The 27043-nt window shown below is 43.5% G+C and overlaps 1 protein-coding gene across 3 annotated transcripts in view; it reads left to right on the forward strand.

Moving 5' to 3' along the window:
* Positions 1-27043, forward strand: part of ADCY8 (adenylate cyclase 8) — a 270953-nt gene that overhangs the window by 220403 nt on the left and 23507 nt on the right. For all 3 annotated transcript variants that reach the window (XM_060201421.1, XM_060201427.1, XM_060201435.1), the window contains 3 exons: positions 921-1093; positions 17321-17399; positions 24984-25142. In XM_060201421.1, coding sequence (XP_060057404.1) covers positions 921-1093; positions 17321-17399; positions 24984-25142 — 411 coding nt within the window. The remainder of the gene's footprint in view (positions 1-920; positions 1094-17320; positions 17400-24983; positions 25143-27043) is intronic.

Consider the following 27043-nt stretch of genomic DNA (forward strand, 5'->3'; position numbering starts at 1 on the left):
CATGCAGAATTATATGTTGGGATACTTCTGTAAGGGAAATAGGCTGAGTGACTTTCTTTGGGAGGCTGCTTGCTATCTGGCTGGATGAACAGTGGCCGCTGGTATGTTTCAGTCCTTGAGTGCTCATTCGCACAGTGCTTTCCAGTACAGGGTGATAGATACCATTCTGGATTGTGAGTGATGCCACAGAACCGGAGGTTATATCCAGAAGTTCCCAGATTCACACAAAACAGACTTCTCAGAGGAAAAGAACACCTAAGCTAGCAGCTGGGGCATCTGAACAGCAGGCCCACGAGGGAACAAAACGCTGAGCAGCAGGAGAAGCGCAAGAGCTAAGAACAGCCAGGCAATAGTCAGCCAAGCCCACGTGCGGGGTCGGGAAGGAGCGTAAATCCCATACGTGACGATCGTGTGAGTTTTCGCTTCAGAAGGAGAATGTTATTTGAGGGAATGAAGAATGTGTAAGGACTTCAGCTTAAAAAGTGACTTGATCAACTGTGTGTCTTGTCAGTACCAAGCAGAGAGTGATAGAGTGCATTCAGTGGAGGATTGGGACTAGAAGCAGACAGTGCAGCCAGAAAACAGGCCCACGGCTGTAGGTCAAAACTAATGCAGAGACACCGTGCAAGGAGAAAGCTGACTGGGTGTGAGATAGATGCAGGAAGAAAGATGAGGCCAAGGTTTCTGGCTTAAGGAATGGTGTGAATGTCTCCCCGATAAATTGGGATCAGAATTTTTTTTGGGGGGAGGTGCTAAGAACTTGAAGAGTTCAATTTGGGTCTTGTTACATTTGAGGGCAGTTTGAGACCTCCTGTGGACAAGTTCAACAAATATCTGTGTAAAATCTACTGGCGTCCACAAATGAGAGAGTGAGCCCCTTTGTTTTTTTGAATCTAACCACATCCATTCTCTGTTTCCAGTACTTTGTTTTCACAGGGGTGTTGGCCATGGTCACCTGTGCTGTTTTTCTCAGGCTGAACTCTGTCCTCAAGCTGGCAGTGCTATTGATTATGATAGCCATCTATGCCCTGCTCACCGAGACCATCTACGCAGGTCTTTTTCTGCGTTACGACAACCTGAACCACAGTGGAGAGTAAGTGCCCAGCATCACACGTTCAAAAAGTGCTCAGTGCTCAGTGCTCAGTGAGAAGGAGAACCACTGGGATATGGTCAAGGCAGAGTTACCGAAACTTCAAGAATAATAGAATATTGATATATTTCTCAGTTTGGGCACACTGATATTTGCAAGTCTAGGCAAAATTCTAGCTCTCCGTTTCAACATTTATATTAATCACAGATCCATCAATTACCATGTCAACTAAATCATAGCTCAAGTCCACTTTGGATTTAATAATTTGTGACCCTTTCAATGTTAGCAGTCCGAGTATTTGTCAGGAATGAATACAACTTGATTGTAGCAATATCTAGCCAGTGCAGACACTGTACTAAGATCACTGTCAACAACACTTCTTATATTTCTTATATTTTTTTCAGTTATTTGTTTGTTTGTTTTTTATTTATAAAAAGGAAACACTGACAAAACCATAGGATTAGAGGGGTACAACTCCATGCAACTCCCCCCACCAGAACTCCATATCCCATCCCATCCCCTGATAGCTTTCTTATTCTTTATCCCTCTGGGAGCATGGACCCAGGGTCATTGTGGGATGCAGAAGGTGGAAGGTCTGGCTTCTGTAATTGCTTCCCCATTGAACATGGGCATTGACTGGTTGATCCATACTCCCAGCCTGTCTCTTTCCCTAGTGGAGAAGGGCTCTGTGGAATTGGAGCTCCAGGACACATGGTGGGGTTGTCTCTCCAGGGAAGTCTGGTCAGCATCATACTGGCACACTTTAATGATGACTCTTTAGTCACTATCAGGCCACCCCATGAGCTTGGGCCCTATTTAGGGAGTCCTGAGATTCCCAAACAGATGATGGGCCTAGATTTTGAATAAATCCCTCTCTCCATTGTTACAGGTCATCTCTGTCAGGAACACTTCTTATATGTTTTAACCATTGTTTAAATATGTATATAATCTGAGTCTATATTCCATAAAGAGCAGAGTCGCAAGGCAGTAAAAGTAGGTGAAAAGAGAAGCGAGGGGAGAAAGAATCAAGAGCAAGATGTACTTAATGCCATATTACCCTGACACGTGAGTTAAAAAGAGATTAACCCACCTCTTCGGAAGAGCTTCTCACAAGACCAACTCAGAAGTCTCCATTTAGGTGGTAAGGTGGGTGTGAGTGTCTCAAATACAGAAGAGAGGGACTTTCTGGCTTCTCTCTTTTCTCCATTAGTCACAGTTTACTCTGGATGGACTTTTGGTAACTTCACTGGACCGCTTCCTCAGTCTATCAGGAAAGACAGACTCACGCCCAAAATAAAGAAGTTCATCTGAGCTGAACCAGCTGGCTGTGTGGCTACCTGGCCTTAGGCATAGGAATCACACAGACCTAATCAAAACCATAACGGGCTAAGAGAAAGAGAAAGATGGGGGGAGGGAGGGGTCAGACAGTGGAGCACCTGGTTAAATCCTGGCATTACAATGTGCAAGGGCCCAAGTTCAAGCCCCTGGTCCCTACCTGCAGGGGTTAAGCTTCACAAGTGGTGAAGCAGGTCTGCAGGTGTCTCTCTGTCTCTTTCCTTCTCTTCTTCTCCCTCTCCTCTCAATTTCTCTGTCTCTATCCAATAACAAATTTAAAAAAAAAAAAAAAGAGAGAAAGATGCAGACAAGAGAATCATAAAGTGAGTCTGGCACTAATGTTATGGCTATCTGTGAGCCAACCCCAGAAACCAAATACTGAAAATTGAAAATATCAATTTACTTGCTTTTTCTGAATTATTAAATTTTGCTTGTTTTTTTATGAGATTGTGACAGAGACAAAGAGAAGTGAAGCATCACTCTGGCATATGCATGTTGGAGATCAAACTGGGAACCTCCTGGATTCATCTGGTTTGCACTGTGCCCCTTAGAAATATCTATTTCTACACTTTTAGAAGGATAAGGTATTTTGGAAATTGTAGAAACTTCCTTCCACTGTATTGTTTATTTTCTCCTGAGATCTGTACCTATATATATATTTTTTCTTCTCATGCACTATAGTATTTTTAGGTCCCTTTTAAATTGATACTAAAGCTCTAATATATTTTGGTTGTTGATGTACCTACTTGGTTGTTGATGTACCTATAATAACATACTAAAATATATATTATTTGACATTTAAGAATGCTATCAATTTTTATATTTAAAAGCTGCCTCAGTCTGCATCACTGAATACATTTTCTAGTTTAAATCTAAAAACATACTTGCTTGATTGTAGGGTATCTATACATGCCAGATTTTTTAAGCATTTTAAAATTTCTCTCCAATGTGTTCCCATTCGTTGTTTTCTCCCAGACAATGGTTTTGTTGTTCCTCATTCTCACCCACATCATTGTAAGAATTCTTAAGTCCTTGTGGAATTCATGAATGATAGTCTTTTCATCATGCTCCTGAGTAGTTCCGTGATTATAAGTGAACTTGCTCATAATTTTGGTTTATGTCTTCACAGTTTGAGTTGCCTTTCAGATAAATGGCCTGTTCATATCCTTTGTGTAATTTTCCTTTAAGTTGTTTGCTTTTTTAAATATTTTTAAATATTTACTTATTTATCTATTATTGTATAGAAACAGGGAGAAATCGAGATGGAGGAAATAGAGAGGGAGAGGGAGAGGGAGAGGGAGAGGGAGAGAGAGAGAGAGAGAGAGAGAGAGAGAGAACTGCAGCCCTGCTTCACCACTCATGAAGCTTCCCCTGCATGAGTTTGAACCTGAGTCCTTGTGCACTGTAATGCATGTGCTTAATCAGGTGCACCACCACCTGGCCCCAAGATTGCTTACCTTTTCTTTGCTAGTTTTGAAAAGTTTCTCTTTAAATAAATTCTAAATATCACAGTTTTAAAATTGCTCATTAGTGATTTAATAATGATGAACAAGATCATAAGATAACAGGGGTACAAGATAATAGAGGGTACAATTCCACACAGTTCCCACCACCAGAGTTCCATGTCCCATCCCCTCCCTATTCTTTATCCCTCTGGGAGTATGGACCAAAATTCTTGTTGGGATGCAAAAAGTGGGAATTCTGGCTTCTGTAATTGTTTCTTCACTGGACATGGATGTTGACAGGTGGATCCACACCCCCAGCCTGTCTCTGTCTTTCCCTAGTGGGGCAGGGCTCTGGGGAGGGGAGCTTCTGGGACACGCTGATGAGGTCGTCTGCCCAGGGAAGTCAGGATGGTGTCATGGTAGCATCTGCAGCTTGGTGGCTAAAAGGCTGTAAGATATAAGGCAGAACAAATTGTTTAATAAACAGGAATCCAGACGTGGGAATAGAGCAGATGAAATTAGGGGTCTTCACCAATGTGTCCTGGAGCTCAGCTTCCCCAGAGACACACCCTACTAGGGAAAGAGAGAGGCAGACTGGGGGTATGGACCGACCAGTCAACGCCCATGTTCAGCAGGGAAGCAATTACAGAAGACAGACCTTCTACCTTCTGCAACCCTCAACGACCCTGGGTCCATGCTCCCAGAGGGATAGAGAATGGGAAAGCTACCATGGGAGGGGGTGGGTTATGGGGATTGGGTGGTGGGAATTGTGTGGAGTTGTACCCCTCCTACCTTATGCTTTTGTTCACTAATCCTTTCTTAAATAAAAAATTAAAAAAAAAAAAAGAAATTAGGGGTCTTCGTGTGGGAAGAAGCTAGAAAGTCTACTTTAGGATGTTCCCCGGGGCTCATACTTAAGCACCATAAAATGTATGTCAGTTTTGGTTTACGGTGGTCCTAGGATCGAATCTTATAACACAGAACTTCAGACATAACAGATTTTTTAAAATATTTTTATTTATGTTTGATTGAGACAGAGAGAATCAAGAGAGAGATTAACTAATTAAGGGGGGTAGCAGGAAGAGTGAGAAAGACCTGCATCACTGATTCACTGCTGAGAAGTTTTCTCCCTGCAGCTGGGGACCCAAGGCTTGAGCCTGGGCTCTTATGCACTGTGATGTGTGTGCTCAACCATCTCCCTGGACCTGTATTGTTCTACTCGATCCTCACAGCAGTGATCTGAACAGCACAGACTAAGACAGGTTGAGCCTGGTTGAACCTGGGTGGACATAGGTCGTAAGTAATCCGTCTGGTGTCAAGCTCCGGTGTTTCTGATGCTGAAGTCCACGTTGCTTATACAGCACGTGCTTCTTTTAAATCAAGCTGATGAATTGTTCCCCACTGGCCCAAGATGAAAAAGAAGTCAAAACAGGGGAGTCTGGCGGTAGCTTAGTGGGGTAAGCGCCGGTGACTCAAAGCGCAAGGATCAGCGTAATGATCCCAGTTCAAGCCCCCGGCTCCCCACCTGAGGTTTGGGGGGGAGGGAGGGTCACTTCATAAGCGGTGAAGCAGGTCTGCAGGTGTCTGTCTTTCTCTCCCCCTCTCTGTCTTCCTTCCTCTCTCCATTTCTCTCTGTCCTATCCAACAACGACGACATCAATAACAACAACTACAACAATAAAAATAAAAACAAGGGCAGCAAAAAGGGAATGAATAAATAAATAAATAAATACTTTAAAAGAAAAAAAGTCCGGAGTCGGGTGGTGGCGCAGCGGGTTAAGCGCACATGGCGCAAATCGCAAGGACCTGCTTAAGGATCCCAGTTCGAGCCCCCGGCTCCCCACCTGCAGGGGAGTCGCTTCACAAGCGGTGAAGCAGGTCTGCGGGTGTCTGTCTTTCTCTCCCCCTCTCTGTCTCCCCCTCCTCTCTCCATTTCTCCCTCTCCTATCTAACAACAACGGCATTAATAACCACAACAATGTTAAACAACAAGGGCAACAAAAGGGAAAATAAATAAATAAATATTTTAAAAAATTTAAAAAAAAGAAAAGAAAAAAAGTCAAAATAATTCCAAATTACTTAAGATGGTTTCTGGCAACAGACACCCCATGGTCAAGCAGAAACTAGTACCCCCAAAAAAAGCATATATGAGATATATGAACAAAATAGACCACCTTTGTGTTTCAAATAAGAACTGAGCCATCTAAAATGCATTCATTTGAAGATGAACACAGCATTAATGGACCAAGCCAGGGCTCTGACTTGAGATCCAGACTGTTGTAGTAGAAAGCCCACTTCTTGACTTTAGGCCTCTTATTTATTCAGCCATGACACTGGTAATTATAACTACTCTCTATACCAGCGTTGTGTGAAGTTCTGAGGTGCAGGGCTCACGTGAGAGTGGGTGATTAACATATGTATGTCCTTATACCCTTGCTCATTTTTAAGATATAAGTTTAGTATTGAATTCTGCTTTGAGTTCTTAAGAAAAAGTTTGTGGCAGGGACTGGATGGTGGCGAACATAATACTAAGAACAAGGATCTGGGTTCAAGCCCCAGCCTCCCCACCAGTGTGTGTGTGTGTGTGTGGGGGGTGCTTCACAAGAGGCAAAGCTGATCTGCAGGTGTCTCTCTTTCTCTCCCTCTCTCTATCTTACCCTCCAATTTCTCTGTCCTATCCAATAAAACAGAAAAAATGGCCTCCAGGTGCAGTGGATTCATAGTGCAGGCACTGAGCCCTAGCAATAACCTGAAGGCAGAAAGAAAGAAAGAAAGAAAGAAAGAAAGAAAGAAAGAAAGAGAGAGAGAGAGAGAGAGAGAGAGAGAGAAAGAAAGAAAGAAAGGAAGGAAGGAAGAAAGAAAGAAAGAAAGAAAGAAAGAAAGAAAGAAAGAAAGGAAAAGAAAAGAAAGAACCAAGTTTGTGGCTAAATTGTGAAGTGGGTGGTGCATTTAAAGGATAGTATCAAGTTCTTGGCTGATAACAGTTGTTTTTTCTCAGTTTTCTGACTCAAGATCAATTATTGGTGTCTTCTGTGTTGGTGCTCATTTTGCCATCCACACAGTCAAATGAATAAGGCACAGAACAGCTTGTCAGGGCTGGGGTGGATTCACCTGCCAATTCCCATGTTCAATGGGGAAGCAATTACAGAAGCCAGAATCCCCACCTTCTGCACCCTATAATGACCCCTGGATCCATACTCCCAGAGGGACAAAGAATAGGAAAGTTTTCAAGGGAAAGAAGATGGGAATATGGAGTTCTGGCGGTAGCAATTGTGCAGGATTTTACCCCCTCTTATCCTACAGTCTTGACAATATTTGCATTTTATAAATGAATTAAAAAAAAAAAGAAAAGAAAAGCTTGTCAGCCCTCCCTGTCGGCTGCATTTGGTCACTGTGATTTCCAAGCTGTTAATCTCTGAGGTGATTTAACCAAGGGAGGCCAGGTGCCAGAGTACTCAAGAACACAGGGAACCTTGCACAAATCCAGCTTTCTGACCCCGTGGTGGGCAAGGTATGGTCACCTCCAACAGAGTAGTGTTTCTCTGTGTGGGAAGGGCTCATTTTCCTGCAGCGCTTACAAGGACAGGTGCAGCAATTAAACGGCCTGGACTTAAACTTCAGCTCTGCTGTTAACCAGTTGTGTAATCTCGAGAAAATCAATTAAAAGTGACTCTCTTACTCAGTTCTGTTTTTGTTTGTTTGTTTCTTCTCTGTGAGGTAAAAATAGTGTTTTTCCTGTGTTGTGAAAAGATACGAGAGACCAAATGCAATAATGGAAACTTAGCACAAGACCTGACGTAGAACAAACACCTGGTTGGTGTCAGTAAATGTTATTAGACGGTGATGGAAGATGGCTCACTGGATAAAGTGCATATTTTGCCATATGTCAGGATCCATATTTGAGCCCCTGCCAAAACACAAGGGCATCTACTTAGGGAGAAGCTTTGGGAGTAGTGGAGCGGAGCTGTGGTATCTCCCTCCCTTCAGTTTTTCTTTCCCTTTCTATTTCTCTCTCCTTCTCTGTTTCCTACTCTATACATTAGAGGGGGGTAAGGCCCAGAGAAGGAGCAGAAATGTGCAGGTGTAAAGTCCCATCTATAAACCTCTTAGCAAGAGTGTGTGTGAGAGTGAATGTAGGTGTGTGTGAATGTGTGTGAGAATATGTGTGAGTGTGTGTATGAGAGTGTGTGTGAGTGTGTGTGTGAGTGTGTGTGAGTGTGTGTGTGTGTGTGTGTGAGTGTGTGTGTGAGTGAGTGTGTATGAGAGTGTGTTTGAGTATATGTGAGTGTGTGTGAGTGTGTGTGAGAGTATATGTTTGTGAGTGTATTTATGTGAGTGTGTGTGTATGAGTGTGTGTATGAGTGTGTGTGTGAGTATATGTGTGTGTGAGTGTGTGTATGAGTATATTTGAGTGTGTGTGAGTGTTTATGAGTGTGTGTGAGTATATGTGAGTGTGTGTGAGAGAGTATATGTTTGTGAGTGTATTTATGTGAGTATATAGGTATGTGTGTGAGTGTGTGTGTGTGAGAGAGTGTGTGTGTGAGTGTGTATGTATGAGAGTGTATGTGAGTATATGTGAGTATATGTGAGTGTGTGTGTGTGAGAGAGAGAGAGTATATGTTTGTGAGTGTATTTATGTGAGTGTGTGTATATGTGTGACTGTATGTGTGTGTATGTGCTTGTGTTCATGTGTGTGTGATTAGGCATGTCTTCTTTTTTAATTTTATTTATTTATGAGAAAGATAAGAGGAGAGAGAAAGAACCAGACATCACTCTGGCATATGTGCAGCCGGGGGTAGAACTCTGAACCTCATGCTTGAGAGTCCAAAGCCTTATCACTGCGCCACCTCCCGGACCACAGGTATGTCCTCTTTATACAGCAAATACTACTCATCCTTAGCTTCATTACTGCACTATTCTCACCGATTGCCCACTCTACACATTTGATTCATTCTTTTCAAAACCGTCAAAACTATCTGGTTGACATATAATTTTCCTAAAAATCCTTAAGAAACTACCTTTTGTCCCTAAGAAACGCAAAGCTCAAGCTGTTTTTCAAGGACATTAAAGCTCTCTCTGGTTTACCTGAGCTGTCAGTGCTCTGGCCTCTCTTTAAGATATAAATAAATATTTTAAAACTTCATTTTAAAAAGAATAGGAACTTATGAGGGCAAGGGCTTTTGCCCACGTTCACGTTTGTGGTGCTTCGTAGAAAATGTGGCAGCAAGTATGAAATTAAATATTAGTTGAATAATGTTAAATGAATGAGCAGTTGACTCAATTAATTTAAAATCCTCTATAGCAGTGACTCACAATTAACTAAATATCAGTTATGTCAACCCTCTGAATTTTACTCACCATTACCCTTAACCTGTGCTGTCTATTCCCTAAGGACAGTGTGTTTAAGAATCAAATGTCATATATTGACTGGGGGTTTGCTAGACGCTACAGTCATGGATGACTAAGATAAAGCTGTCTTAAAAAAAAAAAAAAGATACAGCTATCTTCAGCATGCTTGCAGACAAACAGTCACTGACTGCAGATAAGGGACAGTGTAGCTGCTTCTGAATCTCCCCTGATCCATACCAGATTCCCTGGGGAGACGACTCATCAGGACAACATTTCCTGTTGATCCCCATACCCACGGAGCTGTGAAGGTGTTCCTGGAAATTTATGGAATTATAACCAGTGTGAAAAGAACACATTTTGTTTTAAAAATAAGTTTAAGTCTTTCTGATATATTTCTTTTGGTTTTTAACTTTTTAAATTATCTTTATTTATGTGTTAGATAGAGACAACCCGAAACCAAGAGGGAAGGGGGAAATAGAGAAAGAGAGAGACAGAGAAACACCCGCAGCACTGCTTCACCACTTGCAGAGCTATCCCCCTGCTGGTGGGGACCAAGGACTCGAACCCAGGCCTTTGTCCACTGTAACATGTGTGTTCAACCAGGTGCACCACTACCTAGCCCCTAGTTTAACTATTTTTTAATATAAAATTTTTAAATTTTTAAAATCTTTCTTAAAATCTAAAATTTTTCCAGACTGCTCTCCACAGAGGCTGTACCAATTTACATTCCCACCAGCAATGCAAAAGGGTTCCTCTGTCCCCGCATCCTCTCCAGCATTTGTTGCTGCTGTCCTTTTTGATGTATGCCATTCTAACAGGAGTGAGGTGGTATCTTAGTGTTGTCTTAATTTGATTTCTCTGATAATCAGTGACCTAGAGCAATTTTTCATATGTTTGTTAGCCTTTTGGATCTTCTCTGAGGTGAATGTTTCGTTCATATCCTCTGCCCATTTTTGGATGGGGTCATTTGCTTTTTTGGTGCTAAGTTTGCTGAGCTCTTTATATATTTTGGTGATTAGTTTCTTGTCTGATGTATGGCATGTGAAGATCTTCTCCCATTCTGTGAGGGGTCTCTTTGTTTAATAGTTTCTTTGGATGTACAGAAGCTTTTCAATTTGATGTAGTCCCATTGGTTTGTTTCTGCTTTAGTCTTCCTTGCAATTGGGTTTGATCAGTCAACATCCATGTCCAGCAGGGAAGCAATTACAGAAGCCAGACCTTCCACCTTCTGCAACCCACAAGGACCCTGGGTCCATGCTCCCAGAGGGATAGAGAATGGGAAAGCTATCAGGGGAGGGGGTGGGATATGGAGATCGGGTGGTGGGAATTGTGTGGAGTTGTACCCCTCCTACCCTATGGTTTTGTTAATGTCTCCTTTCTTAAATAAAAAATAAATTTTAAAAAAATCTAAAATTTTTAAAAAGATCTGAACTGATAGCCAGGATTCACCATTCAGTGGTTCTCAGTTTTGACTTTAGAGATAAAAGGGATAGTGATTTCTTTTTTTTAATTTTTAATTTTTTTATTATTTTTATTTCTATTTACTGGACAGAGATAGTCAGAAATAGAGAGGGAAGGGAGTGATAGAGAGGGAGAGACAGAGAGACACCTGCAACAATGCTTCACCACTTGCAAAGCATTACCCCTACAGGTGGGGACTGAGGGCTCAAACCTGGGTCCCTGTGCACTGGAACATGTCCACTCAACCAGGTGCACCACCACCTGGCCCCAGGGATAGTGATTTTTTAATTATTGATATGACAGTTGCAGGCAATATCTGCAAAATGTTATGAAGAATCAACTCATAGTTCAACTCACTGTACAATGTCTAAAGCTATCAAATTACTGCCTGAGATCTGAGTTCTCACTCCGACCGTTACAGAAACCAGCCATGAGACTTTAGCAAGTGACTCCTCTCTGGGCCTCAGTCTTCTATCTGTAAAAGGAAAGTCTTTCAAAGGCTTTTGAAAGGCTTTTCAAAGGATATTTATTCCATTTATTCAATGGTCCTGTCTTCACTTTTTTCCAAGTCATCTCTATACCTATTACTATTTCCAGGTGTCTTTCCTATTTTTCCTCTTCTCAGATGAGAGAAACAGTGCCTGGCTTCTTCTGGTGTTTTCCAGATTTGTTTCCCTTCCACTGATGCTATCAAAACAGGATTCCTGGTGACAAAATCCTTCAGGTCCTTGTGGAATGGGGATACAGAGCCCTCTGGTTTACTTCCTCTATCATTTAACCCTCTGGGAGTATGGACCAAAATTCTTTTTTGAGAGCAGAAGGCAGGAGGTCTGGCCTCTGTAGTTGCTTCTCCACTGAACATGGATGTTGACAGGTCCACCCACACTCCCAGCCTGATTCTGTCTTTCCCTAGTGGGGCAGGGCTCTGGAGATGTGAGTTTCCAGGACACATTGATGAGGTTGTCTTCCCAGGGTAGTCAGGGTGGTGTCAGAGTAGTATCTGGAACTTGGTAGCTAGAAAGCAGTAAGTTGGAAAGCTGGACAATTTAGTTAATATACAGGAAGCATAAAGTAGGTATAGAGCAGATGAAAACAGAGACCTTAGGGTAGAAAGAAGCTAAGAAGTCTGTTTTAAGTATGTTCCTAGGAGCCTATGTTTTAGCAATCTTTGCTTAGACTTGACAGCTAACATGGGGGGGTAGACCAGAAATATTGTTGGGAAGCTGGTGTCAGAGTTGAGAATAGAACTTGGATGCAGGATTAGGGCAGAGAGTTGCTCACAAACTTATAGAAAAGGCATAATACCATGAACTGTTTACCCCAGTGATCTAGCCCAGGGCCCCTATCCAAATTTAGCACAGAGGTCTGATGACCTCCAGCTCCCTGTCAGACTGAACTCACAATCTGTGGTCACAGCTGGGGACATTCTAGGCTGCACTCATTTCAAAACTAGTCTTCCTCCCAGAGAGATAGAGAATGGGAAGGCTATCAGGGGAGGGGGTGGGATGTGGAGATTGGGTTATGGGAATTGTGCGGAACTGTACCCCTCTTATTCTATGGTTTTGTTTATGTCTCCTTTCTTAAATAAAAAATAAAACTAGTCTTCCTCAAGAGGCAGATTGGGATGACCCAGCTTCCCTTCAAAGAGTGGGGCAGTCCTTACCACTGCTAGTTCATAGTGAGGGTACAGTCCTGAAAGCCCACAAAGGGGCTTACAGTGATGTTTCCAATGGATGTGACCAATGATGGTGGAGAGCAGGATCTATTAAAGGTCCAGGCCCATATCATCTAGTGGGGATGCCAAGGATGCCTTGTCTAGGACCCCGGGTAATGTTGTGGCCTGACAGTGGCCAGAAAGATCCCCATCAAGTCAGCCAGTCTCTTGTCCTTATGCTTTTGTCCTCCCTTCTTTATTTGACAAGCTTAGACTTTCTCTCATTTAACTGGATATTTTTAGGGAAAAGACCATGTATCATCTTCTTCTTCTTCTTCTTCTTCTTCTTCTTCTTCTTCTTCTTCTTCTTCTTCTTCTTCTTCCTCTTCCTCTTCCTCTTCCTCTTCCTCTCCTTCTCCTCCTCCTTCTCCTCCTCCTCCTCCTTCTTCTCCTTCTTCTCCTTCTCCTTCTTCTTTTTCTTCTCCTTCTTCTTCTTCTCCTCCTCCTTCTTCTTCTTCTTCTTCTTCTTTTTTGCATCCCAAAATGTGTCTGGCACACAGTAGATGGCAAATGATGATGTGTTTCTCTGGAGCCAGTGGAGAGAAACACGGTAATGAGAATCATATATTAAACTTGTCTCGCTTACAAAGAAAAGCAGGTGCAACTAGGCCTTTGCAAAGCTGAGTCTCTCTCCTGACCACAGAGCTCCATAGCCACTGCCCCCCTCCAGCACCTTCTGAGGAGAATGTGTGTGCATTTCCATTCTCAAGTGTTTGTTCTTTGTCCCACGATCTCTGCTGAACTGAACGCAGTCTAAGCTTCTATAAGCTGGGAGGGTCTTTTAGCAGGAAAGTATGTGGGCTTGATAGTTCCTGTTCCTGTCTTCCCTGAGTCCTCTGCTGCTTCTGCTGGTGTGCAGTGAGTGTAGAGATGGAAAAGTGAGAGATGTTGCTGGGTGCAGATAGACTAGCATTCCCTGAAGCACCTCCTCTAAACTTCAACCTCCCTCTATGATGGCTGCCTTGCAACCTTAAACATTAGCACTGACTTACATCTGAATGAACCCCGCCTTTGTGTTTGTAGTTGGGAAGCAAAACAATCCAGGAAGTTGTATGATTTCATTTTAGTGATTAAAAAAATTTTTTTTTCTATCAAGTAAAAAAAATACAGATACAGAGGGCAACACTCAGATGCTGTTAGAAATCACAGAGGCTGCACTTGGGTGTTGGAGGTCGTGATCAAGAAACAGAAGGACTATTGTTTGACATTTCTGGAAGAGTAGGCAGAAGCTGAGTGTTGGGGTGGTGAAAGCAGACTCCTAGCACTTGTTTGCTTGCTTGCTTGTTTGTTTGTGACTGTGGAACTCAAATGAGTGCTTGAGTGAGATGGCGCTGCCTGGGAACACAGAAAGGAAGAGGCAGGAAGCAGGGAACTAAGCATTCCTATTTCCCTTTTAGATTTTCTTCTTTAACCAACAGTTGCTTATCGAGATTATTTACACAAACCCTGGCATTCTCCCAAACCCTTTACCTTCTGACCTAATTGGTCCTGAAAAAGACTTTACACCTTGACAAAATAAAATTAAAAATAAATTTAAAACGGAAAGCGAGACTGGGTGGTGGTGCGTCTGGTTGAGTGCTCATGTGACAGCGCACAGTGACCTGGCTTTGGGTCCCTGGTCCCCACTTGCAGGGGCAAAGCTTCATGAGTGGAGAAGCAGTGCTGCAGATCTCTCTCTCTCTCTCTCTCTCTCTCTCTCTGTGAGTGTGTGTGTGTGTGTGGCTGTCTCCAGTACCCTCAATCTACCTCCTTTTCCTCTCTCTCCCTCTCTTTCTCTCTCTGTCTCCAGTACCCTCAATCTACATCCATTTCCTCTCTCTCTCTCTCTCTGTCTCCAGTACCCCCAATCTGCCTCCTGTTCCTCTCTTTCCCTCTCTTTCTCTCTCTGTCTCCAGTACCCTCAATCTACATCCATTTCCTCTCTCTCTCTCTCTCTGTCTCCAGTACCCCCAATCTACCTCCTTTTCCCCTCTCAATTTCTAGCTGTCTCTCTCCAATAAATAAAGATAATAAAGAAAAAAGAAGAAGATGCTTCCTAGGTGCTTGTGGAATAAATACATGAACAGATACATATTCAAATATCTTTAAGAAAGAAAGGAAGAAAACATTTGGAATAAAACAAAGGATTCCCTTTAATGACATAAGCACTGCAAAGCTACATGTGTGTGAACACACACCAGTCACTAGCTTCAGCTGTGTTCTGGCTTGGTCTCCTAGAGAGCCCAGGCTAAGCCAGGTCAGAGAGGCTACAGGAGGACTTTGAATGAATCATCAGAAGTTTCCTTCAGGGGAGGTTACATGAAGAGGCTTTATTAAATAGCATAAGAATTGTAATGGGTGTAACAGTAGCACCCAACTCATGTAAAATAGAAGAATTCTAAAAACTAATTTTAGAAAGGTGGGAGGGGGCCAAGCAGTGGCACACTTGGTTAAGCACACATAGTACTAAGCACAAGGACCACTCAGGGATCCGGGTTCTAGCCCCTGGCTCCCCACCTGAAGGGGGGGGGGGTCGCTTCACAAGTGGTGAAGCAGGTCTGTGGGTGTCTCTCTCTCTCCCCATTCTGTTCCCCCCCCCCCACAAAATTTCTTTCTGTCATGTCAAATAAAGAAATGGAAAAAATGGCTGCCAGGAGCTGTGGATTCCTAGTGCTGGCACCCAGCCCCAGTAATAACCTGGAGGCAAAAAAGAAAAAAAAAAGGGGGGGATATTGCAGCAATGGTACACAGAATGTGAGAGTGTGGGGTTCCAGATTTGACCCTAGTACTATCAATATTCAGAGCTCAGTGGTGCTCTGGACAACCCTTCTTCCACAAAAAAATAAAATAAAATAAATAAAAAACAGATAAAATAATTAAAACAGTGTCCAACTTACAGGTGTAAGACTCTAAGTTTAGAAGAACTTGAAGCAGAAAGCACTGTCACCTAACATCCATATACCTATATTTTAAGTAGACTAACCTTTAAGGGGGAAAAAAAAAAAGAGGAAGTAGTATTCGCATGAATTTTTGAGACAAAAAAAAAAGGTATGCAAGTTTTTTTTTCCCCATCTAGAAAATGTTCTACAAAAACAACCCATAATTGTTGGTGTGAGCATACTGTCTGGATTCTAATGAATCCACCAGGTCTAACCTAAGTTGTTCCACACGCTGGGAGGTGGATTGGTTTCTGGATTAGTTGGTGTAAAAACTCTCAGCACATTGTGCGTGCTTAGAAAATATTCACTTCCTTCCTCACTGTTTTCTTAGGGAAATAATGATCGACCAGACTGTTGTCACCTGGATATGATTCCTCATCTTCCTGACACATGCCACTGCCAGATTCTTCAGTATTTCTTTTTTTTATTTAATAAAAGAGACATTAACAAAACCATAGAATAAGAGGGGTAAAAATTCTGCACAATTCCCATAACCCGATCTCCACATCCCACCCCCTCCCCTGATAGCCTTCCCATTCTCTCTCTCTCTGGGAGTATGGATCCAGGGTCGTTGTGGGTTGCAGAGGGTGGACTATTTCTTAAGAATTTATTTCTAGAAACAGGCTGGAGGTGTGGGCCAACTTGTCAACGCCCATGTCCAGCAGAGAAGCAATTACAGAAGCCAGACCTTCCACCTTCTGCATCCCACAATGACCCTGGGTCCATATTCCCAGAGCGATACAGAATAGGAAAGCCTCCAATGGAGGGGATGGGATGCAGAACTCTGGTGGTGGGAACCGTGTGGAGTTGTACCCCTTTTATCCTACAGTCTTGTCGATCATGATTAAATCACTTATAAAATAAAATTTTGAAAGAACGCATTTTATTTTTCCCCACTTGCAGAGGGAAGCTTCATGAGCAGTGAAGCAGTGTGTCAAGTATCTCTCTCTCCATTTCCCTTTTCCCTCTCAATATTTTCTGTCTCTATCTAAAATAAATAAATAATACATTAAAATAAAAAGAAATACAGGGACCAGGTGGTGGCGCATCTGGTTAAGCACTTACGTTACAGGGTACAAGGACCCAGGTTCAAGCCCTTGCAAGGAGAAATCTTCACAAGTGGTGAAGCAGGACTACAGGTGTCTCTCTGTCTCTCTCCCTCTTTATCCCCCTTCCCTCTCAATCTCTTTCTGTCTCTATCCAATCAGTAAATAAAATATTTTTAAAAGAAATATAAGAAGTATTTATTTTTAAACTTTATTTTATTGGCTAGGACAGAGAGAAATTGATAGGGAAAGAGAGACAGAGAGACATCTGCAGCATTGCTCCACCCCTCACAAGCTTCCTCTCTAGAGGTGAGGTCCAGAGGCTTACACCTGATAACACATGCACTTAATCAGATGTACCACCGGCTAGCTCCCCACCTTCTTTACTTATATCCAGTATCTTTCTTTTTTTATTAATGATTTTATAATGATTACCAAGGTTGTAAAATAACAGGGGTGCAATTCCACACAATCCCCACCACCAAAGTTCCATATCCCATCCCCTCTATTGGAAGCTTCCCTACTCTTTATCACTCTGGAAGTATGGACCAAAATTCTTTATGGGGTGCAGAATTTTGGAAAGTCCGGCTTCTGTCATTGCCTCTCTGCTGGACATGGACATTGGCAGGTGGATCCACACCCCAGCCAGTCTCTGTCTTTCCCTAGTGGAGCAGGGCTCTGGGGAGGGGAGGTTCCAAGACACACTGGTGAGGTCTTCTGCCCAGGGAAGTCAGGATGATATCATAGTAGTGCCCACAACTTGGTGACCGAAAGGTGCTAAGATATAAAGTAGGACCATTTGTCCAATAAGCAGGAGCTGAAAGGTAGGAATAGAGCAGATGAAACTAAGGGGTCTCAGTGATGAACACCTTTCCAAGTCAGTTTCCCAATGAATCTCCTGGAAGCCCAGTGCAGTCTTCTAGTAATCATGCTTCCGCTCCTCTCCTTTCTTCTCCCCACAGGGATTTTCTGGGGACCAAGGAGGCATCGTTGCTGCTGATGGCCATGTTCCTCCTGGCTGTGTTCTACCATGGGCAGCAGGTAACCTGGCTTTCTGCTCTACTCTCTGTCTTCCGGCACTATTCTTGGTAGTAAATAGCTGTCAGCTACTCCCCCAAGATGAGGTTCCTAACAGATCAATTCATAACAAAAGGCAACCAATAAAAACTAAGCTGGAAATGATCTGGTAAACAATATAGTTTCAACATCTTTTCTTTTCCTCTCATTGTCAGGGCTTCACTGTTCCCTAGCTGACTCTTTCAGAGAGAGAGAAAGAGACAGAACAGCACTAAAGTTTCTTTTAATATATGTGCTGGGCTTGAGAATGGACCCTGTGCCTGGCAAAGCAGGTACACTGTCCAGGAGAGTTAATTTGCCTGTGCTTTTTAGATCTTTTAAGTTTAGCTCTTTAAAAGAGTCAAAAAAAATTAGACCTGTCAAGAAATAAGTTCTATTCTGAAAATGAGTCCTGAAACATGAGAACTTTCAACTCCTGCCTAAGCCATCCTGGAATCCTTCCTAATTCCGTTTCCTGGGTAAGTGATTGCTGGTAAGGCTGTTAGTCGGTAGACAGTCAGACTGAAGGGTCATGGGCCAAGCCCAGGTTCTAATCTTCCTCTGTCTCTCAGCAGTTTGTGACCTTGAACAAGTCACTCCTCTCTCTGGGATGCAGAGCTCACATCTCTAAAATATTAACAGGTGGGGCCAGAGGCCCAGCTATGTAGTTAAGATCAGCCTTCACATGTCTCAGGCCCTGAATTTGAACCCTGGCATCAAAAAAAAATGCATGCAGACATGTAGGCTTCATGAACTTATACACACACACACAATACCTTTAAACAAAGTGAGACAGGAATTCCTAAATGGGGACTTCATGGTGAACTACTTGATCAGTGTTGGCAGCACTTTGCATGCTGTGTTCTGGGAGAGAGATATCCTCACTGATCTGTGCTCATTAGGTGAAGAGACTTACCTATCAGTTCGATGTCCCATGAGCCTCTTCTGCTCTGGGATCTGTAGTGGACACTGTGCACACACAAACTCCCATCCTAGCACCCAGGTTTCCAGTCTGCTGGGAGAGATGGGCCCCTAAGTAGCCCATTGGATCATGTGCTGTGTGCATCAGACTGTCCTTAGACGTCAAGGGTCTGAAGAGCAGGAAGTTGTTCTGTTTGGGATCATGCTGCCATGAGGCTTCACCCACCAGCAGCAGGATGGCTCCCTGCAGACTCAGAACAGGAAGGTGGTAACATCCAGTACCTGGGGAGATTCCTGCCCTTCCCAGAGCCAGGTCCTCCAAACAGCACCCACCTGCTCTGGGTCCCAGGGCATTTTCCTTTGGTCTGTTTTCCCTTAAGAATGAAAAAAGAAGTCACCAGGAGGGATAGAAGGAGGAGGAGAAGAAAGAGGAGGAGGAAGAGGAGGAGAAGGAGAAGGAAAAGGAGAAAAAGAAGGAGAAGAAGAAGGAGGAGGAGGAGAAGGAGAAGAAGACGTTGAAGAAGTTGGGTCGGGGGGAGAGAGGAAAATAAGACAGCAAGACTGTCTGCCTGAGTGTAAATAGAAATGAACCTCTGTGTCCTGGAGCCCCACCCCACAGGGAAAGAGAGAGGCAGGCTGGGATTATGGATCGACCTGTCAACGCCCATGTTCAGCGGGGAAGCAATTACAGAAGCCAGACCTTCCACCCACTGCAACCCACAATGACCCCGGATCTATACTCCCAGAGGGATAGAGAATGGGGAAGCTATCAGGGGAGGGGATGAGATATGGAGATCGGGTGGTGGGAATTGTGTGGAGTTGTACCTCTCTTATCCTATGGTTTTGTCAATGTTTTCTTTTTTTTTTTTTAAAGATTTTATTTATTTATGAGAAAGATAGGAGGAGAGAGAAAGAACCAGACATCACTCTGGCACATGTGCTGCCAGGGATCGAACTCGGGACCTCATGATTGAGAGTCCAAAGCTTTATATCACTGCACCACCTCCCAGATCACGTCGTTTCCTTTTTATAAATAAATAAATAGATAGATAGATAGATAGATAGATAGATAGAAAAGAAATGTATCGCTGAAGAATTGCCATGGAAACAGAGTAGCAAGACACCTAGAGAACAGTAATGGAATGGCCTAGAACCACTAAAGTGAGAGCTGTGTCTATAAAGTCCTTGCTAATAAAAGGAATGATGAGTAAGGGCAAGAGGGACACTGATGCGGAAACCAGGCCAGGGACTCAATGGAGGAAGGAGTTCCCATGCATCTGTGTCCTACTACAAACCAGGTTTCCCACCCTGTTACTGAATTCTCTCCACAACCCAAGTGGGCTGTGTTAACAGCCCTGTTTTAAAGATGAAGAATGTATTCTCATGCAGTGAGTGAAAGAATTAAAAATCTGGGGGACTGAGAGATGTTTCACCCACTAGAACACACATCTTACCAAGCAATAGGACCCAGGTTTGAGCCCCAGGCCAGATGGCGTTAAAAGGGAAAACTTCATGAATGGTGAAGAAAAGTTGCTATGTCTTCTCTCCGCCTCCTCTCTCCTCCTCCCTCCCACTCTAAGAAAAATGAAAAGAAATGCACTAGGAGTGATAGGATTATATAAGCACAGAATCCCAGCAATAACTCTGATGTCAAGAAGAGAGAGAGAGCGAGAGAGAGAGAGAAAGAGAGAGATTAAAGTGAAAACTCAGATTTGTCTATGAAGTCTGCCCTTTTCACTTCTCTGAACTGGAAAAAAAAAAAAAAGTAGGAAAAAAGTTATCTACATACCAACCAACACAACTGCCCAAGGCATTTAATCCTTCAATACAACTCTGACTTCTTTTTAAGCATTAGCTTACTCAGTGGAAGGATGAGCCGAATGTCCAAATTCTAACCATTTCCAGGATGCCTACATTTACGTCCATCCAGTTCTTTGTGAAACCCAGGTCACACCACCCACATCTGTGGATTCTGCCAACAAAGGGTAACTCCTTAGTCTCACATGCCAGTGCCAACCTACCTGAGGATATTGAGTCTATCCTACAAGAAAACATATGTCTACAACCTCACGCAGCTAGACCACAGCCAGTGGAAGATCCTTAGAGAGAGTGAAGAGACCGCACGGTCAGGAGACAATTCTTCAGTTGTTGAATCAAAGCCATGTTCTTTTCTCCTCTGTAACCGGTCAGCATACTCTTCCTCAAACACCTGTGAATGTTTTGAAACAGTACCTTCTAATCGACATTGAGCCTGGGAAATCAGAGAACCTCAACATGTTAAGAATTTGCTCAAAATTAGGGAGTCGGGCGGTAGCGCAGCGGGTTAAGCGCAGGTGGTGCAAAGTGCAAGAACCGGCTTGAGGATCCTGGTTCGAGCCCCCAATTCCCCACCTGCAGGGGAGTCGCTTCACAAGCAGTGAAGCAGGTCTGCAGGTGTCTGTCTTTCTCTGCCCATATCTGTCTTTCTCTCCTCTCTCCATTTCTCTCTGTCCTATCAAACAACAATGACATCAATAACAACAACAATAAAACAAGGGCAACAAAAGGAACTCTGTGTCCCAATTCCATATGTTGGAAGTTCTCCCAAGGTTCCAAATATGGTTGAATATTATTTCTATAACTGTATAGAAATAATACATATATATATATATAGTGCCCATTTTTCTGTGGTCCTGTCCTCTCTTCCTTTTCATATCACACCCACACATATTCCTACTTCAGAATGTCCTTCATCTTTTCCTCTTCTCTGAGTCCTGATGGAGTTGGAGTTCAGAGCCCTCTGGTCATCTTGCCCTATCATTTCTCCTCCTCTGGGAGTATGGACAAAAATTCTTTGAGGTGCATAAGATAGGAGTTCTGGCTTCTGTATATGCTTCTCCACTGGGCATGGGCATTGGTCGGTGGATCCGTAACCCCAGCCTGTCTCTATCTTTCCCTAGTAGTGTAGGGCTCTGGAAAAGTGAGGTTCCAGGACTCACTGGTGAGGTTGTCTGCCCAGGGAAGTCAGGATGAAATCATAGCAGCATCTCCAACTTGGTGGCCAGCTTTTGTAGTCCTTCCCTTATATGATGAGCTTAGACCTTATTCGCCTTGTTAAGTGTTGAGTGTCATTTGTTGTATCCAAACCATTATTAGGTTTAGGAGCTCTGCCTTCTTTGGACTTTTTACTAAATTTTCAAGTTTGTTTGGTCTAAGCCTAATCAGCTAGAGAACTTATGATGCCTTCTTTAGGATCTTAGGCTTTTAGGTCTAAGTCTAATCATGGAGGGGTATTAAGCACTTTGACTTTGAGTTATGTAATTGTCCCTTGTTTATGGATGCTTGTACACCTGTACCCAGTACCCAATGCCCTAGCCTGTATGTTGTATCTGTAACTGTGTTAGGTAATATGCAATGGAAATGTGTAGTCTGAAATGGAAATAGGTAGTCTCAAATGTCAGGAAAGATCTCACCAGATTAGAGGAATTGGGAGGCTGACATCTCAGGCTTGATGTCTCTAGAGACAATCAAGTAACAAGTCAGTAGCAGCATACTGTGGCTTGACAGCACTGGTAGCATTAATTTAGTTGAGGCTGACAGAGGGAGAATCATGGTAAAACCTCAGAGAGAAGAAACATCAAGAAATGTAGGCGTAGTCCTAGAGGTTCTGGGACTAGGAGAAATAAGTATCTTAAAGAGAACAGGAAAGAGAACTTAATATTTTACTTTGAAATCAAGTCACAGGGCCAGGCAGTGGTGCACCCGGTTAAGTGCACACATTATAGTGTGCAAGGATCTGGGTCCAAGCCCCTGGTCCCCTCATGCATGAAGAAAGCTTCACGAGTGGTTCAGCACATGCAGCAGGTCTGCAGGTATCTCTTTCTCTCCCTGCACTATTTCCCCCTCCCCTCACAACTTCTCTCTGTCTCTCTTCAAAATAAATAAAGATTTTAAAAAAGGAAATCAAGTCTCTGAGACAAACAGGGAAAGTACTATTATCCATCTGGTCCAACGCAGGAACAAAGACTCAAGTCACTTGACATCATAAAGCTAACAGAAGTCAGACAGAAACAGGAATCCATATGCTCTGACTTTTAAGCTGGATCTCCTTCCACCAAGTGTCACTGCCTCTCCTCCTTTAGGGAGGCAAGAGCCATCCATCTGTGGCATCTATCTGGGTCCTGTTCTCCCCTGATCAACTCTGTCCACTCTGCTCTGAGGACTGCCACCTGCTTCCCTGCTGCTCTTGGTGACTCCAAAGGCCCTCTGTGTTTAACAAAAGCTTGATAAACTCCAGTGATGACTGGGACACAACAGCAGCCTCGTGGGAGCATGTGTAATTCTACATTTCCAAAGTGAAGGAGGCGGTTATTGAACTGAATATTGGGTAATCTCATCTCACACATATGTAGAAGCAATATGCCAAACACTTCTTCCTTCTCTGAGGCAGGTGAGCCTTCAGATTGTTGAGCAGACCAGTCAGAATGTCAGTGCCTCCCACGTCATGCCTGGTTTATTTGCAGCCCTGGGGATTGGTTCATCCACATCTCCACTTACAGCCAAGGAAGCCACACCTGCTCACAAGAACGGGCAGTATAGAACCACGGCTCGAGGCACTTACTTCCAGTTATTATGACTCACACCAGGACTGTGTGATTCAGCAGAAACAACCCAAATCTTGGAACCAAATACCAAATAGTTTTTTTCTTTATGAAAAGTTTAAGTAATTTTTACTAGGTCAAAATTTATAAGACATAAATTTTATCTTGCTTCTATAATCTCCATTATGTATTTAAAATAATAGATTATGTGAGCTAGTAGATATTTATAATAATAATTTAATTAAATAATTTATCACTATTTGAGAAAATAGATTAAAGTAATAAACCATGTCTCTTAGCTGTCTATTTAACTGAGTGTTACCCTCACCTTTACTCTCATCTTATTACGAATTAGCTAGAGTTTTGAAATATTTTATTTAATTTTTTGTTTTAAAATAGTTATTATACATAAACTTTTTTCTATTTCGATTCACGTATACTCTATTCAGGTATACTCATGTTATCTTCTGTTTGCATACCTGAGTTTTGATCCCAGCATTGCCACTGGGAGAATAGGTGACATTGAGAGACTCAAGATCCCAGAGCTGCCATTTCTTTATCTACAAATGAAAGAAGATTCCCATCATCTACCCCAAGGTGAAGAGTAACTAAATGAGATCCTGTATACATATTGTGGGGACACAGTCACAGACTGGGGTCAGAGCACCCCTCTACACTAGGCAATGTGCCTTACTTTGCCTCTATGTCCTCCCTGTGGACACAACAGACCCCTTTGTGGGCCCCCATAGGACCTTGCCCTCAATGTGGATCAACAATAGTAGAGAATGTTCCATCCAGAGGAAGCTGGGTCGTGAAATTGTGGCAGCTTGGAACGTTCCTACTCATGACCACAGAATGTGAGCTCAGATCTACAGGGATGCAGAGGTCACATAGGCTCCTAAGCTGAATATGGGCTCCAGATCACATCAAATTGATGGGGTTTACAGTCAACAATATTTATACACTTTTCCCATACTGGGGAGCTACTCACTTCCCTGATCCATCTTTCTGGTTCTTTTACCAGCCATGACATCATCTCCCCAGACAACAACTTGGATCCACCTGTATATCAGATTTCAGCCTCAGGAAAAAAAAAAAAAACTAGTATAATCAAAGTCCCTTTGGAATATAACTAAAATAGGCCTACTAGCTATCTACAAAACAGAGACCCCCCCCCCCCCAACTCTTCATCTGCGCTATTCCAGCCTTTAGGTTCATGATTAGTCATCAATTTGTTTGGTTTTATATGTTAACTCTCTTTTCAGCCACCGGGTTCCAGATGCTACCATGATGGCAACCAGACTTCCCTGGACAGACAACCCCACCAATGTGTCCTGGAGCCCTGCTTCCCCAGAGCCCCACCCCACTAGGGAAAGAGAGAGACGGGCTAGAAGTATGGCACTTAATCTGCATCATCTAACTGTTTGCAGACTTTATTGTTTAGTTTATATCTTGAGTCAGTAAACAGAGGTTGAAAATCTGCTTCACAGTAAGGGTGTAGTGTTGAGCAGGTGAAAAGACACCTGACCTCACAGTCCTGTAGAGAACATAGGTGTTATCAGGCAATGAGTGTCACAATTAGAAAATCACACATGCCATATGTTTTAAGATTTTTATTAGTGATTTAGTAATGATTAACAGGATGGTAAGATCACAGGGGCACAATTCCACACAGTTCCCACCACCAGAGCTCTGTGTCCATCCCTTCCACTGGAAGCTTCCTTATTCTTTATCTCTCTGGGAGCATGAACCAAAATTCTTTCTGGGGAGCAGCAGGGTGGGAGGTCTGGCTTCTGTCATTGCTTCTCTGTTGGACATGGGGTGTGGGCAGGTGGGTCCACACCCCCAGCCTGTGTCTGTCTGTCTCTAAGGGGGTAGAGCTCTGGAGAGGCGGGGTTGCTGGACACAGTGAGCATGTATCACAAGGTTAAGGAGAGACACACATCCCTGAACTCCAGAACAGGCTCGGGCTGTGTTGTGAGCAGTTCTGAGAAGCCTCCCTCAGCACAGGTGTGCACCCGAAGCCCTAACAGCCTAAGATTGTCTTCTTTCTCCGACATAACTGCAGCTGGAGTACACAGCCCGCCTGGACTTCCTCTGGCGAGTGCAAGCCAAAGAGGAGATCAATGAAATGAAGGAACTGAGAGAACACAATGAGAACATGCTCCGGAATATCTTGCCGAGTCACGTGGCCCGCCATTTCCTGGAGAAAGACCGAGACAATGAGGTAAGACCTGGGGAAAGTGGATGATGGGCTGTCGGATGCTCGGAGCCCGAGCTCTGGGAGGAGAATGTCACTGCCTTGGTCAAGGTGCAAGAAGTGGAGGCCACGCCTACCTATGGGGTCTGGCTGCCTAGTGCTATGGAATTCTACACCCTGACTCCATGACCACGGGCATTTCAGCTCCAGGAGGAGCATAGGAGCTCCGCGAACGCCTCAGTTCAGAAGTTCAAGGTTTTTTTTTTTTAATGTTTTTATTGATTATTTATTCTTGGATAGAGACAGAGAGAAATTGAGAGGAAATGGGGAGATAGAGAAGGGGAGAGACAGAGAGACACCTGCAGCCCCTGTTTCATCCTTCCTGAAGCTTTCCTGCTGCAGGTGGGGGCCAGGGTTTGAACCCTCTGGGTTTTGTGCACTGTAATGTGAGCTCATAACCACGTGTGCCACTGTCTGGCCCCAAATATGAAATTTTTATCAGCATAAGTGCAGGATATGTACCAGAAGAATTTAAAATAGTATCTCTTTTTTCTTTATGAGGGGGATTAGTAGTTTATAGTTGACAGTAACATGCAACAGTTGATACATGTGTAACATTTCTCAGTTTTTTCCATATGACACTCTAGCACCCCCCCACCTAGGTCCTCCTCTGCCATCCTGTTCCAGGACCTGAACACTCCCCTGCCCCCATCCCAGAGTCTCTTACATTGGTGCCATACACCAAACCCTGCCCAAGTTCTGCTCTGTGTTTCTGCTTCTGTTCTTATTTCTTACCTTCTGCCCATGAATGAGATCATCCCATATTTATTCTGATGTCACTTAGCATGATCCCTTCCGGCTCCAACCAGCTGAGGTGAATCCACCAATTTTAATAGCTGAGTAGTATCTATGTAGAGACCACAGCTTGCTCAGCCACACACCTGTTGTCGGACACCTGGGTTGGCTCGCGGAAACAGAGTCTTGAGGAGATATCTGTGTACCACATCTGCACCAGCAGCATTCACAATAGGCAAAATACAGAAGCATCCTCAGCATCTGGTGGCAGGCGGCTGGAGAAATGAAAGGTGGCATACACGCCAAGGGAGTGTGACGTGACTTAGCAAACGAAAGAGAATTCTGAAATATGCCGCAACATGGAAGAACCCTGTGGACATTGTGCTGAGTTAAAAATACTAGGAGTCAGGAGTTGGGTGGTAGTGCGGCGGGTTAAGCGAAGGTGGCGCAAAGTGCAAGGACCTGTGTAAGGATCCATGTTTGAGCTCCCAGCTCCCCACCTGCAGGGAAGTCGTTTCACCGTGAAACAGGCCTGCAGGTGTCTGTCTTTCTCTGCCCCTCTCTGTCGTCCCCTCCTCTCTCCATTTCTCTGTCCTATCCAAAAACAATGACAGTAATAAAAACAATAATAATAACTACAACAACTGCCAGGCTAGCTTTGCGGGAGAGACAGATGACCAGGGACTCATGGCTGAGTGGTACACAGTTCAGTTTAATTCATGTGGAACACAGCGCAATCTAAGCTATCTCTAATCACAATCCTGTCCTTATCTATCCTGAGACGGAAGAGTCAGGTCGGAAGAGGATGTACGTAGGACAGGGAGTGGGGAGAAGGAAAAAGCGTGCAAAACAGTGAGGATTAAACCAATGCCCTGGAGGCAGGGCGGTGCTTAGTTAACAGTGTTATGTAAATAGACAGCAGTGTTAAACCGGCAGGGCGGTGCTTAGTTAAGCAGGATTAGAGACAGAGGCTTTAAGCAGGGGGGAGCTGGTTTACTGCCCAACAAACAATGATTAAAAAAAAGCAACTAAGGGGAAAAAATAGCCTCCAGTAGCAGTGGATTCATATGTAGGCACCCAGCCCCAGGAAATAACCCTGGAAGCAAAAGTATAAATAAATACTGGGAGCAAGA

This window comes from Erinaceus europaeus, chromosome 1, assembly GCF_950295315.1.
Source record: "Erinaceus europaeus chromosome 1, mEriEur2.1, whole genome shotgun sequence".
Classification (NCBI taxonomy): Eukaryota; Metazoa; Chordata; class Mammalia; order Eulipotyphla; family Erinaceidae; genus Erinaceus; species Erinaceus europaeus.